At 40.6% G+C, this 12,881-nt stretch overlaps 1 protein-coding gene across 9 annotated transcripts in view; it reads left to right on the top strand.

Moving 5' to 3' along the window:
• The window catches only part of NHSL1 (NHS like 1), a 148,106-nt gene that overhangs the window by 132,003 nt on the left and 3,222 nt on the right, over positions 1–12,881 (top strand). For 6 of the 9 annotated variants that reach the window (XM_080999472.1, XM_080999473.1, XM_080999476.1 and 3 more), the window contains 3 exons: positions 1,408–1,539; positions 6,400–9,771; positions 10,280–10,409. In XM_080999472.1, the coding sequence (XP_080855598.1) occupies positions 1,408–1,539; positions 6,400–9,771; positions 10,280–10,409 (3,634 nt within the window). Of the gene's footprint in view, positions 1–1,407; positions 1,540–6,399; positions 9,772–10,279; positions 10,410–10,818; positions 10,871–12,881 lie in introns of all 9 variants that reach the window. The other 3 variants (XM_080999475.1, XM_080999478.1, XM_080999480.1) reach the window with 2 other exon arrangements.

The following is a 12,881-nucleotide window of genomic DNA, read 5'->3' as shown; positions in this document are numbered from 1 at the left end:
CTGTTTCCATCTGCATCAGTCTGTCTCTGTCTCTCCCCCCCCCCCCAATATAATGTTGTATTTAAATATAGTTTTCAGAGGTAACAGACATTAAATTTTGGCTAACCTGAAAGTCAGAACATTGTCTAGACTCAGTCATGTTTTTATTTAATATTTTAATTTTTCTCCCACTGTTCCAAGGCTGTTCACAACACTGCTATCATTATAAGTTCACTGCAAAATACAGCAGTGTTTCCTGAAACACTGTTTCAGTTCAAATTGTTTGTTGATTTTAAAAATACCTAAGGCATTCAGATATTATAAAACTTCATCGTTGTCATATAATAAATAATCTGCATTCAGTTCCTCTGAAGTTTCAAATGCAGGGGAAAGTAGCCAGATTTCTTATGACTGTCAGTATAAAAAGTTTTGGATGCAGAGGCATCATCTTACTTTACTTATGCTTAGAGTCTGGGAGTTTCAAAAAACTAAAACACACATATAAGGGCCTACGTTAGGTGTTGAACAAAAGAGGCAGTCTAGGGATGTTCTTAGTGTATGTCCACCCTGCTGTTTAACAGCAGCAAGAAACCAAACTTTTTGTGTTGTCATCCCAGTTCTGCCAATAGAGGTTCCTCAGGCATATTCTGTTCTAACTTTTGAAATACCTCCTGAAAACTTTTCCATGCTACCGCGCTTCTGCAGTCAATTAAGAAAATATGTTTAAATATTAAATGATTTGTCATTTTCCAAATTAACAGCTTACAACAGTGGAAAAAAGAGAACCACAGTCCCTGATGTTCTGATGTTTTTATGAATAGTGATATACAATTTTTAAGTAAATAAATAAGCAATGAGGCCTCAAACCTCTGACATCATTCCAGGAACCCACTTATCCAAACTGACCTCCACACCTTATATCCACTTCCATTAGCTTCATATCTGCCTCATGTCCATTAATTTAAATTAAACCTCCAATTAAGCATATTTAGGATTGTCGTTGAAGTCATTAGCCATGCCATGCCATAAGAAAATGAAGAAATACTTATTCAGTACATTTCTCAAAAACAAGAGCATAAATTCTCTCTCCCCCATTCCTCAAAGTTCATAAGAAGGTAAGCTGGGAGATAATGTAACTATAAATGTCCAACGTTGACATTAATGGCTCACTGATATGTTTAGATTAGATGAAGATTCGGTCTGATCAGACAAATGTATTTGATAGGAGCATGTAATCCCTTCCATTTTAAAGCCTTAAAGTGACAGTATGCTGTATCTTTTCCTTCTATGTATATCCACTCTGTATGACTGAGCTAACATCATATATTAATGCCTTTTCTTCATTTCTATAATAAGCAAGTGGAAGAAAGTGCATGATGTCAGCGTGCTTGAAAGTAATGGTGCTTTGCTTGTTCTACTGTACATCAGGGGAGAATTTTGACCGCCAAGCCAGCATACGGAGGTCTCTAATTTACACAGATACTGTGGTAAGGCGGCCGAAGAAAGTGAAAAGGAGAAAGACTATTACAGGAGTCCCTGACAACATCCAAAGAGAGCTAGGTATGGCTCATCAGAACTGTATTCCATTACAATTAATAATTATCTTGCTTACTGTGACTAAACTCATAACATTTACCCCACGCTCATGAAGTCAATACAGTCTGATAGCCTATTAAAAGTTAAAATGAATGTATGCCTGACCACTAGGAAAGAATAAATAGTGTATGCTTAAACCGATCAATTTGCCCACCTGGAAATTAAAGTTCTGTCTTTTTAAACAAACAAACAAACAAACAAACAAACAAACAAACAAACTGAATTTACTGAATGCCATGCAAAGCTGCAATTTTCTGAAATTATGTACTGGGAGAGTAAAAATCTATAAGAATTTTAGAGTTGTTTTCAGTTGTTTTTATTCCCTTGGTCTTAAAGATATTTCTTACAATTAAATTTGAGCATGTCAGTCTCACATTTCCTTCATTTTTCACTGAAGATTGGATTTTACTAGGAGGAGTACTGCTGTCTAAAATTGGTTCCAGAATCTCATTAAAAACTTCCCCACTTACCATCTGATCATAAGTCTTATCAGTCAAATGGTCAAACATTTGTGAAATGCTATAGGAGAATCCATATTTGGAACATAAATATTCACTACAGCAGTTATCATATTTGAGGTCTTCTGGGTTTGTCATTTGTTTGACCAAAGAACTTAACCATAAATAACTTCCATCTCCAGCCATTCCTTCTTGGCAAACATGAATGTAATGGGCATAAGCTAAGGCCCTTTTTAGGCTAGAGCCTTGTCTGTATTCTGTCACTTCAATTTTTTTCCCTTTCCTAACAACAACAAAAGTGTAGATAGCTTTCATTCTCTTCATAGCCAGCTTGAGACAATTATCTTCCCACTTGTTCACTTGAACGCTTAGTAGACATTCTAGGCTCCCTGTAATTCAAGTAGCTGCGACATGGCTGTTTTGAAATCCATGTATTTGTGGCCATCTCCCAACATGGAAGCTTTGATTTTACACCATGGCACCACAAACCCACATTTAGGAAGGCTTGTGCTGACATACTGAATTGCTATGCAGAAATTACTTGACACACAGAAAAGCCCACGCACAGTGCAAGTTACAGTGTTCATCCTATGTCTTAGAAGTTTTATTGGTGTCTGCAATGGTGCCAGTGAAATTCTGCCCTCATTTGGCATGGAGTCATGCCAGTTGCATGCAACTTGATGGCAGTTCCATTGGGTTGTGGGACTTAAAGGAACTTCCTATACATTTTTTCCAGCCATGATGTCCTGTGTTCCTTCTGTAGCTTTGGTGTAGGCGAGCTCCATTGGCCTACAAATTAGTGCAGGCAAACCTCTGGTTGCTCCTTCTCCTCTAAAACCTCTACCCACCTGACCTTTGGTATTTGAAGAACCCAGTAGTCTTTTTCCTGACCCCAAACTTCATTATATTGGCAGCTACCACCCTTGGCTCCCTCTCTTGTGCTTGCATGCTTGCTTACTCACATTCAGAAGAGACAGTCTGCAATATAACCATCATAGCTCTGTGCTGAGTTTTTCTGGCTAGTGTAACTTATCTCCTTGTTTTAAAGGGTACTGGGAGGGTGGGTGAATCCCCACTGCTCCTGATAGCCTATTATGGACTGCACTGTTGGACTTTATCCTGTAATTTAAAGCAAGTAAATGATATCTACATGGTGTTTTCCTATCCTTCAACATGGAAGGAGCACAACACTATTTGGGCTACTTGCCCTAGCATTAAAGGGCAGGGTAAGGCCCAGTATTGCAGCCAAGAACTAAAGGGAAACTGGCAGTTTGCAATTTGGCTTCTTCTTGAGGAGGATTGCTCTTCAACACTAGATATCTTATTATACTTTCCTAATTAATAATATCTTACATAATTTGGCATTTAATTTTTCTGTTAAAGAATTTGAGATGAATCTCTGGTTTCATAATCTGTCAATATGAAACTCAAAATTCCCCTGACAAGTTCTCGGGATTTCACATACAGTTCTGTGAATAAGAGAAACATGAGTAGAATATTAAAAGTATCCATTTATGCCAGAAATGCTTTTTTAAAAAACATTATGCTACAATATATATTTTAAAGTGCTTTGAGTCTCTTCGAGAAGAGTAGTGAAAAAATGCCACAAATAAATACATTAGTCTAAGTACATATTTAAGCAGTAGTTACAATGATAACTTGGAATTTAGTAACTGAAACTTAACTTATGGACTGACAACTTTTGTTGTTGGAAAAATCTGAATTTGTATCATATTCAGGAAACTGATTACATTAGAACATCACCCAGAGAAGGTGTTTATTTTCAGTTACAGCTAACATTGACTCATGCTGATCAATATAGAATAAATAAACCTCTCTTACAAGTCCTATCTTTCTTACTTGATTGGCCTTTGTGCCTATAGTCATTTTGATAAAACTCTGTTTTTGAGAATTATCAAGCTGCTTGCCAGCATTGAAGGGACATAATGTAATTTCTCACTTGAGCCCATTGTGGTAGAAAAAAAAGTCTAAAGGTCAAATTCTAGCTGCCTTGAAGTTCTAGCTAAAACCACACTGACTTTGCTGAAGCAGGGCTTCAATTTATGCTTTTTGGAAAACTTTAAAAGCAGGCAAAATGCACAAAAACATGTGTAAAGGTTTGATTTTATTTGAAAGCAGGTTAATGTTTCATAAATGGCATTGTCCTTAACTTTCCCTCCATCCTCCATTCTCTCCGATGCCAGTGTTTTGTTGTATGCCAAGAAAAACAAGAAGTGAATATGACTTAAACAGCTATTAAATTTTATGGGGAAGAATGACCTTACTCTTCACAGTCCACTTGCATTCAACAATTAAGAGAATTGAAAGGCTCTGGGAAGGGAGCTCCTTATCTGACATGCCATAAAAAACCCGCAAGAGCTGCTCAGAAGCATTCCAAAATGGCTGCATTTGTCAATGGCGGACCTGCAGCATTTCAGATACCAAACTTTCCCCCACCTCTTTTTTACATCGTAGCATAATTTGGACAGAAGAAAATGCTATTTTGATAGAATTTCAGTGCAGATATATATTTAAGTATACAGTGCGGTGATCTCAAGTGCATTCAAGTCAGTGACTTTCAAGCTTGTTGGGGTAATAATAAAAATAAAAATAATGGTGGCAAACAACATTCCTTGAAAGACTGCTCACTACTACCGATCTCCTTCAGCAATGGACAACAGCAAGAGAATGTCGGTTCATGGTTTGACTCTCAGTTCACCATTGGCAATGATGAAATCAGCATTCCATGTGAACTGTTTGTATGTACTTCGGCATGATTCCATAATAACTTGTTTTCTTCGGCAGGAATAAGAGCATTCTTCAGCCGATATCACTGACCTGGTTCTTTCATCATTTTAAACCATAGTTAAGATTTAGCGTATAGCATGCTGGTGCACAGGACAAAAATCTTGGTCAATTTGCACCTTCCCCGTTCCTAATGTGGCTTTGCTACTGGGAGCTAAGCCATGGTTTGGCTCATGGTTTGTTTGGGAAAAACAAACCACAAGTCCCCTTTTGGACATAACACTTAGATTTGCATGAAACCAGAAAACGTCAAGCAACCCACATTTTAAAAATGTGGAGTATTTGAAAAAAACACACACAAGAAGTGTGCCTGTCAGTAGTTAATTGGCATTATAAAATCAGCAAATCAGAAGGCAGGGACAGCCATAAAAATTCAAATATGGGCGAGTGTAGACTGCTTTGAATGGGGGACTCACAGCTAAATAATGCTCAAATGTGGACAAACCCTTTAACTATGGTCGAATGATGTGCAAGCACTTGCCATTGGGGAAGGGGCAGCCAGAAGACAGGAAGTTTGAAAATAATTTTGTTAATTTAATATTAGATTTGCAAGTCCTCCTCCTGTCACTGGTCAACTTGAAAGAATGAGAGTTGGATTTGCTGTGAGATGACTCTCTTGCAATTCTGTCTGTACCTTGCCTTGTGCTTTGTCTCCCTCCACCTGCATCGCAGACAGAAGCCATTGTCTAATTAGGCAGTAGACACTGCTTCAGTAGGTGAGCAACACTATTCTCCCTGCCTTTTGTTCTTCCTCAAAGAACAATGTAGATGTTGCTATGCTAAGTATTAATACATAGATGAAATAGTTCTTAGAAACTTGGGCAGGCCTTTAGAATTTCTTCTTTTAATGTGTTTAAATATATTTCAATTTGTTCCTTTAAAGAGGTCAGTGGTTTTAAAAAGCAATTGTTAGCACTTTATTTTTCTCCTGTGGTATAGTGCAAGGTCCCAAAAATAAACATTTCATGATTCAAGTAGATAATAATATAGAAAAAGAGTTTGTATGGAATTGCTTGAATTTCCTGGAATCCCATGGTGCTTTTGAATGGAAGGTGCAGCAGCCAAGACATAGTTTGCAAAGAACAAGGACTGAGACACGCTTTGCTTGTTCTTTATTTTCTTCATTTTTCACACTGGGGATAGGGTAATATATTATATATATGTAACATAAATAAGTTCCTGTACGTTGTGACTTAAATTATGGTCTGCTGAGTGCTACAATAGCTGCAGCTGCTATTATTTAAAGTGAAGTGTGCAGGCAGCCTAGTAGGATAGTATTGATTGTTCCCAGTTGGCCTTTAGCCTGTTGGTTATTTAATAACAGCTATTCTTGTCTATCAGGGGTTTTGTTTGTTTTTTATCTGAGTGACGTGACTGGAGAGTAGTCCTAGTTTGACTGTAAACAGACTCAGGTTCTTATTTATATTTGAAACGAAACAATGAAGCATATTTGAAAAATCCAAGGAAACAACTTTTTGATACATGTTTTGTTAATGAACACAGGAGCTTAAATGTGAAATCTTGATGTGTATAATAATTGTTTTATTTTAACTTCCAACAGTTGGCACTGGTAAAAACGACTTCCGTGGCCATTCATTATGCGTCCCTGACCACTATTCCACACTAGGAAGGCTTGATAGCTATCACTCTTCCATGCAGCAGTCTGACACCAAGGACTCCGGCTGTCAGACGGAGGAAGTCAAAGTGGTGCCACCTTCAGTGAGGCGAATACGTGCCCAGAAAGGTCAAGGAATTGCAGCCCAGATGTCACAATTGTCCAGTTCTTCTGGAAACATGTCTGTGATGAGTGATTCCGCTGGGGTTGTGTTTGCCTCCCGCCTAAACAATGACCTGGGTTTTCATAGTCTACCTCGGTCTGGGGCAAGGGTGTCCCTACAGTTCCTGGAACGTAGACATAGCCTGTCTAAGTCAACAGAAGGTGGAGCACTGTCACACCAGATAAGCAAACTGCAAGTGGATGATAGCATAGACCACATGAGGAACAACAGTAGGACAGGTATGCTTCAAAGGCCAAAGTCCCAAGAGGTAAAGGGCTCTGAGAGTGACCAAACAGAAAGTCTAGCATGCATGGTCTCTCCACACAGTATGTATTCAACCAGCATTATACCAAATGCAACCCTATCATCCTCTTCAGAGGTTATTGTGATTCACACCGCACAGAGTGCGGGCGCGATGGATAGTAAAATCACCCACCCTTCTTCATATACAAAACCTAGAGACAATCTTGTTGTCAACAGCATGGTAGGCACAAAAGATCAACAGCATTCCTCTAGTGGGACCTGGAGCGAGACCAGTTCAACACACCACTCGCGTTCCTCAGACACTGCTGTTTCATCGAATGCTGCAATGGTGCTCAGTCTTGGAGATTCAGGAGTCTCTCTCACTGGTGCAGGAGCTGTGGAAAATGCCCCTCAAAGTGTGACCTACAGCAGTAGGAATAATCTCAGTTTTCCAACCCACTCTCAGGACAGTGACAGTAGGAGTGAATCAAATTACTCTGTTGACAAAACACAGAGCCAGGTTCAGAACAGCACAGAGCACTGTGGTTTGAAGCGCTCTGGAAAGGAAGAGGTGTTGTTACACAAACTAAACTGTGCCACTCCAGGCTGCTCCACGCCTGTGAGCAACTTGAGTACCAGCAGCCTTGAAAGAGTCTCTGCCAAAGAAGACTCAAGCTCTTTATATTCTGTGGACCATGATGGCTATTACACTTCCATGCACATGGACTCGGGACTCAAGTCTGGCAAAACTTGCAATAGCAATAACGGCTTTGGAAACCCCAGGCACAGTGTCATTAATGTGTTTGATGGCACTGAGAAGAAATCTCTGGGAGACTTGTCGAATTACAGCGACAAATCCCTCTCACGAAGCATATCCTTTAAAAAGGCAAAGAAACCGCCTCTGCCGCCATCCCGAACAGACTCTCTTAGAAGGATCCCCAAGAAGAAAACTCAGTCCAATGGGCAGGTATTGGATGACATGTTGATTGCTAGCCTCCAACACTCCCTACAGTTGAACCTCAAGTGCAAAAATGGCAGCTCACCATCTCAAAGCCCCTGCAGTGATTATGATGACCCTTGGGTGCTACGCTCTCGTAGTCAGAGCTCGGTGAGCGCCAGTAGCAGCATGATGTCTGGAACAGGCCTGAACATGTACTCCATCTGTACTGTCACACCCTCCCAGAGCGAGACGAGCAGCATCAGGTCAGAGTATGCTGACCAGTGGGGCTACTACAGCGATTGTCCTGGGATGCCGGAGGATCAGCTGAAATCCCCAGTAGTTCATTCGGCTAATGCTGGACCCAGGCTAAATGATTATAACGTCAGCCGCCTTAACGATGGGTCAAGGGCTTCTACACCACAGGTGCCCAGCGGGTTGGCCAAACCAAAGACCACTTCTCCAGAAAAGCCACATAGGGTTACATCACCATCTAGTGGGTATTCTAGCCAATCCAACACACCCACAGCAGTTACACCAGTGCCTGTCATTCTGAAATCTATGTCAACAGGAAACGGGAAACCCAAGATGAAACCTAAAGTGCCTGAAAGAAAGTCATCCCTTCTGTCTTCGGTTTCAGTGTCTTCCTCCTCCACATCCCTCTCTTCTAATACATCTGCTGAAGGGAGTGGGAGTGTGAAGAAATCTGACTCTGGCCCAAGCTTCCCTCTGGTTTCGTCTCCAGACTCTTCTGAGTACCTTCTTCCACCACCACCACCTCCCTCAACAGATGTTGTGGATCTGCCGCCTCCCCCTGGATCTCCCAACTTCCCACCGCCTCCACCAGAAGCGGTTATAAACATGTCGTTTTCTCAAAGTATCCCATGGTTTAATTACCTACCGCAAGAACCTTCGTTGGATCATTTCTCTCCCTCGTCACCGCCTGTTCCATCTCCTCCCCTTCCACCTCCTGTCCCTACTTCAGTTCCTCCACCAGCACCCCCCTTGGACCCCAGACTCACAAAAGGTGCATACAAAAATGTACCATGTTCTTTGAAGAAATATAATCAGGAAGGTTCTTCTCACAGTACAATAAAGAGAGCATCCTTGAAAAAGGAGGATCCCGCCAGGCCTTCAATGCCTCTAGTAACCACCCAAGCACTGCAAATGGTACAGCTGAGGTCCGTGAAGAAAACTGTGGTGTCAGAGGTTGAACAGCCAGTTGAATCTGCTTCTGACATAAATTCTCAGGAAAAATCAACTGATGTGCTTTCAGGACAGCTGCCTATAAAACCAGGTGTATCAGTAGGACACTGCGACAGCCTGGAAGAAGGTGAAGTGAAACCCCATGGTGCTTTTGACAATACCTTTGTTTACAGTCCTAATCAGAGATCTTATCCAGGACTCTGTGGTAACTATGAACTTTCGAGTAGTACAGTGCCTGGAAATGCAGGCAGTCTAGCTAATTCCTTTGCCAGTGATTTACCACCAGCCAGTGTTGAAGAAGCAGCACAGGGTTTTTGCTCTGATCTTGCAAGCTCATCTCTTGAGGGACAGCCAGGATGTCTCAACAAGCCTCAGGGTGTATCGCCAAACAAGAAGCCGCCACCTGTTTCAAAGAAACCCAAACTGTTCCTGATTGTGCCACCCCCACAACCCGATGTTACAGCAGAAAAAATAGCTGGAGTGGGTGAAACAGTCAGAATCGCTTCAGGGGGTGCTGCCATTGCACAGTACAGCCAGGCTGAGGATTATCCTACAGATGGACTCTGCTCCTATGAAATGGACTCTGGCAGCCTGGTTCCAGAAGGAGGAGCTGCAGGTCCCACCTCCTGTGAGACACTGGAAGTCAGCGTTTCTGCGCTGCAGCCCAAGCAGGAGGAGCAGCCTTGCTTGTGCGAACGAAGCAGTTCCAACAGAATTGGAGACAGTGTCTCTAGAGGAGACGGGCATGCATCTCAAGGGGATGAAAGTGGTGAGTCTGTTTTCTGTTTTCATCCAGTATATTTAGTGACTAGACCTATTTGGGAGTGGGATAGGGAGGGCTGCAGCATTGGCATCAGTGTAACACTCTCAGTGCAAATGCATGCAGATCCTAAGGGAAATAATAGAACTTGGGCTAATGGTGTGTAAAGAATCTGCACTGCCTTCTTTATTTAAGGGGAACAATTGTCAAGGGGGATTTCTCAACCAAATCTCTGTTGTGTTGATTTTTAAACTGAGACAGTAATGATGGCCATGGGGTGGGGATTAGGGAATCCAGAAATGTCAGTGTTATGTTCCTTGTAAGCAAATAAATAGCTTTGCACAGAATGTAGTTACTCAAAATAATTTTGTTGTTGCCGTCAGTAAAAAGGCAGAAGCATGGCTGTGTTGTGTATTTTTAGGGAAATTTACAGACTTTATTGCCCTGTTGGCTACTTAACTCTTCAGATATTGCGAGTTTATAATCCCACATAATTTTCTTACTTATTGCATTTTAGCTGAGGGGTTTGAATCAGATGCAGCAAGCAGCTTTTTACTGCAAAGCCCTAGTTATGGAGAAGAGAGTGAGGTGGTGGCAGTGCCAGCCAGACCAAGGACTACTGAGGATCTGTTTGCAGCCATTCACAGGTATTGTTTAATTCCCTTATTTGTGTTGCTTTATCCATTATCCCTTAAGAGTTTTAAATATATCTTACATAATATGTAATGCTAACGATTATTATTTTATTTTTCAAAGAAATTCACTTTAGTTTCTGGTAATACGTAGTTAAAATAGATTATTCATATATGCACCTTTCATTGCTTTGCAATCAACTAATTCTGAAACTAAACTTTGCTGGCAGCAAAATCAAGTTTGGTAAAACTGTCAGCCTCTGGCCCTTCTGTGAATGTCAAGTGATCCCTTGTTTGTATTGTACTGTTTCTCTCAAATCTGCAATTTAACATATACTATTGCTTTCTTTGTGTATCTTTTTGTTTTCATTTCCTCTACCCTCCATTCTTTTCCCCCCTCTTCTCTGCTGATTATATGGTGCAGTTTGGGACAGAGGCTCAACTCTAATACTTCATGGCAAGCTTGGCTTAAACTGGCAAGTAAACATGATCTATCCGTCATATGGCAAAACATATGACAGTAGCTGGATTATAGATTGCCATAATCCAGTTGAAGATGAGCTATTTCTGTGACACACAGATCTGTCATTTCAAATGTGCAATACAGACTAACCCCAATCATTCTCTCCTGATTAAAGGAAGGAAGGAAGTTCAACGGATGAGCAAATATTACATATTTCACAGGGCTAAATAAATGCAAATGATTCTCTACAAATAATTATAGTTCTTTAGACAGTATCTTTGATTACAGATCTTCAGATACCTTACAGATCTACAGATACCTTTAGCTAGAGGGGGCAGACAGGAAATGCCCTAAAAAGAAAGTGACTTATCTTGACTTAGAATATCTAATGTGTGTTACTGGTGCCACCTTGTGGTGATTTTTTCCCCTACGAATTGGAACATCTTCGGGGAGTGTAATTGAAAGTGGCACAAATATGTTCTCATTAGGTTATGTGAGTAGAGGAATGTTCTGTGTTGGGAACTTTGGATCATGTTTATATATTGTACAGTTCATATATTGTTGTGTTAAATATTGCAGGGTAGAAAAGTTTTGCTTCTAGGAAGATATCCTTTCATGGCAAACAATTGTGCATTTCAGAGTAACGTGTTTCCCACTACCCTACATATTTCCCATTACTAAACATATATAAGCCAAGACTGAAGACACCACTCAACTAGTTCCAAAAGGCACTGAAAGGAAGTGAATTGCAATATGGCACAGGAGTCTGCTATATTTAGAGAAAATATACAATTCCCTCCACACATAGCAAGTCCATGGATACACCTAAATAACTCTTGGATTCAATTATACACAGAAACATTCATCTTTGTGTGGGAAAAGAACAGTGTATATATGTGACACACAGATTGCATTTGTGAGTAGGGGAAGAGTGTTTACATTCTTCTCTCACCTTTCCTCCCCAGTCTTCCTTGTAAAAGAACAAACAAGCCCTGAGCATGTTAACTACAAAACTGGCAAACATCCTCTGGAAACACCTGAGATGTGATTGCACAGCCAGTTTCAAATTAGATACTGAGTGAGGATACATCCCACATGCATTAACTGATAACACCCCAAGTTGGTGTTTACTTTTCATGCTGTTGTGTATCACAGTGCAAACTTCAGCTGTGAATGTCGTATGAAACTTCCAATTATGACTGGAGAGAATCATAGAATAAAATAATGTGGGCATAATTTTATAATGTAGTTATGTCCCATAGTTTTCAATTGTGTTTAAGGACATCTAATTTTCTATGGATGGTGTTCTTTGTTTTTCGCAAGGGGCTTGGTCTGTATTGCACAATTATACAAACTCTGTATTTTGTGTGAAATGTACATAAGAATAAGTCCTGAAAACATGTTTTTACTAGTTACATAGTACTAGATATCTTTCATCTGCTGACCCCAAAATTTTCAAATTTATCTGCTAGTCCACATTCGTATAGCTCTCGTTTTTCTTCTGCATTTTGGGAACATAGGAAGCCGCTTCACACAGAGTCAGATATTTGTTCCATCTAGTTCTGTGTTGTCTACTTTGGCAGTGGCTCTCCAGGGTTCCAGTAAGGAGTCCTTCTCAGGCCTAGCTGGAGATGCCAACATTTGCACCTGGAACATTCTGCATGCAAAGCAAATGCTCTACCACTGAGCTGTAGTCCTTTTGTGATCTTAAACCAACAAGCTGATCTCATTCTCAGTGAACTGAAATAAACATGGAGAAGGTGGTCCTTCCCTTCCCCTAATTTTTCTTGAAATCCCAGCTTTGGCTTGGCCATTTCAGTTTGAAAATGATTTTATCGGTACCCCAACCAGGGGTAATGAACATAGCATCCCCCATCCAACATGGCCAATGATAAGGGATAATGGGAATTGGATTCCAACATCTGGAGGGCATTTTGGCTACTGCTATGCTAGACTTTACTGGAAACTCATTTTCAGTATAGGCACGCATGTCTATGTGTATCATCAAATAGTTTAGGCATGTT

Source organism: Podarcis pityusensis (genome assembly GCF_964106645.2).
Source record: "Podarcis pityusensis genome assembly, chromosome: 3".
Lineage (NCBI taxonomy): Eukaryota > Metazoa > Chordata > Lepidosauria > Squamata > Lacertidae > Podarcis > Podarcis pityusensis.
The sequence above is the reverse complement of the archived record's forward strand: the minus strand, read 5'-3'. Positions and strand labels throughout refer to the sequence as shown.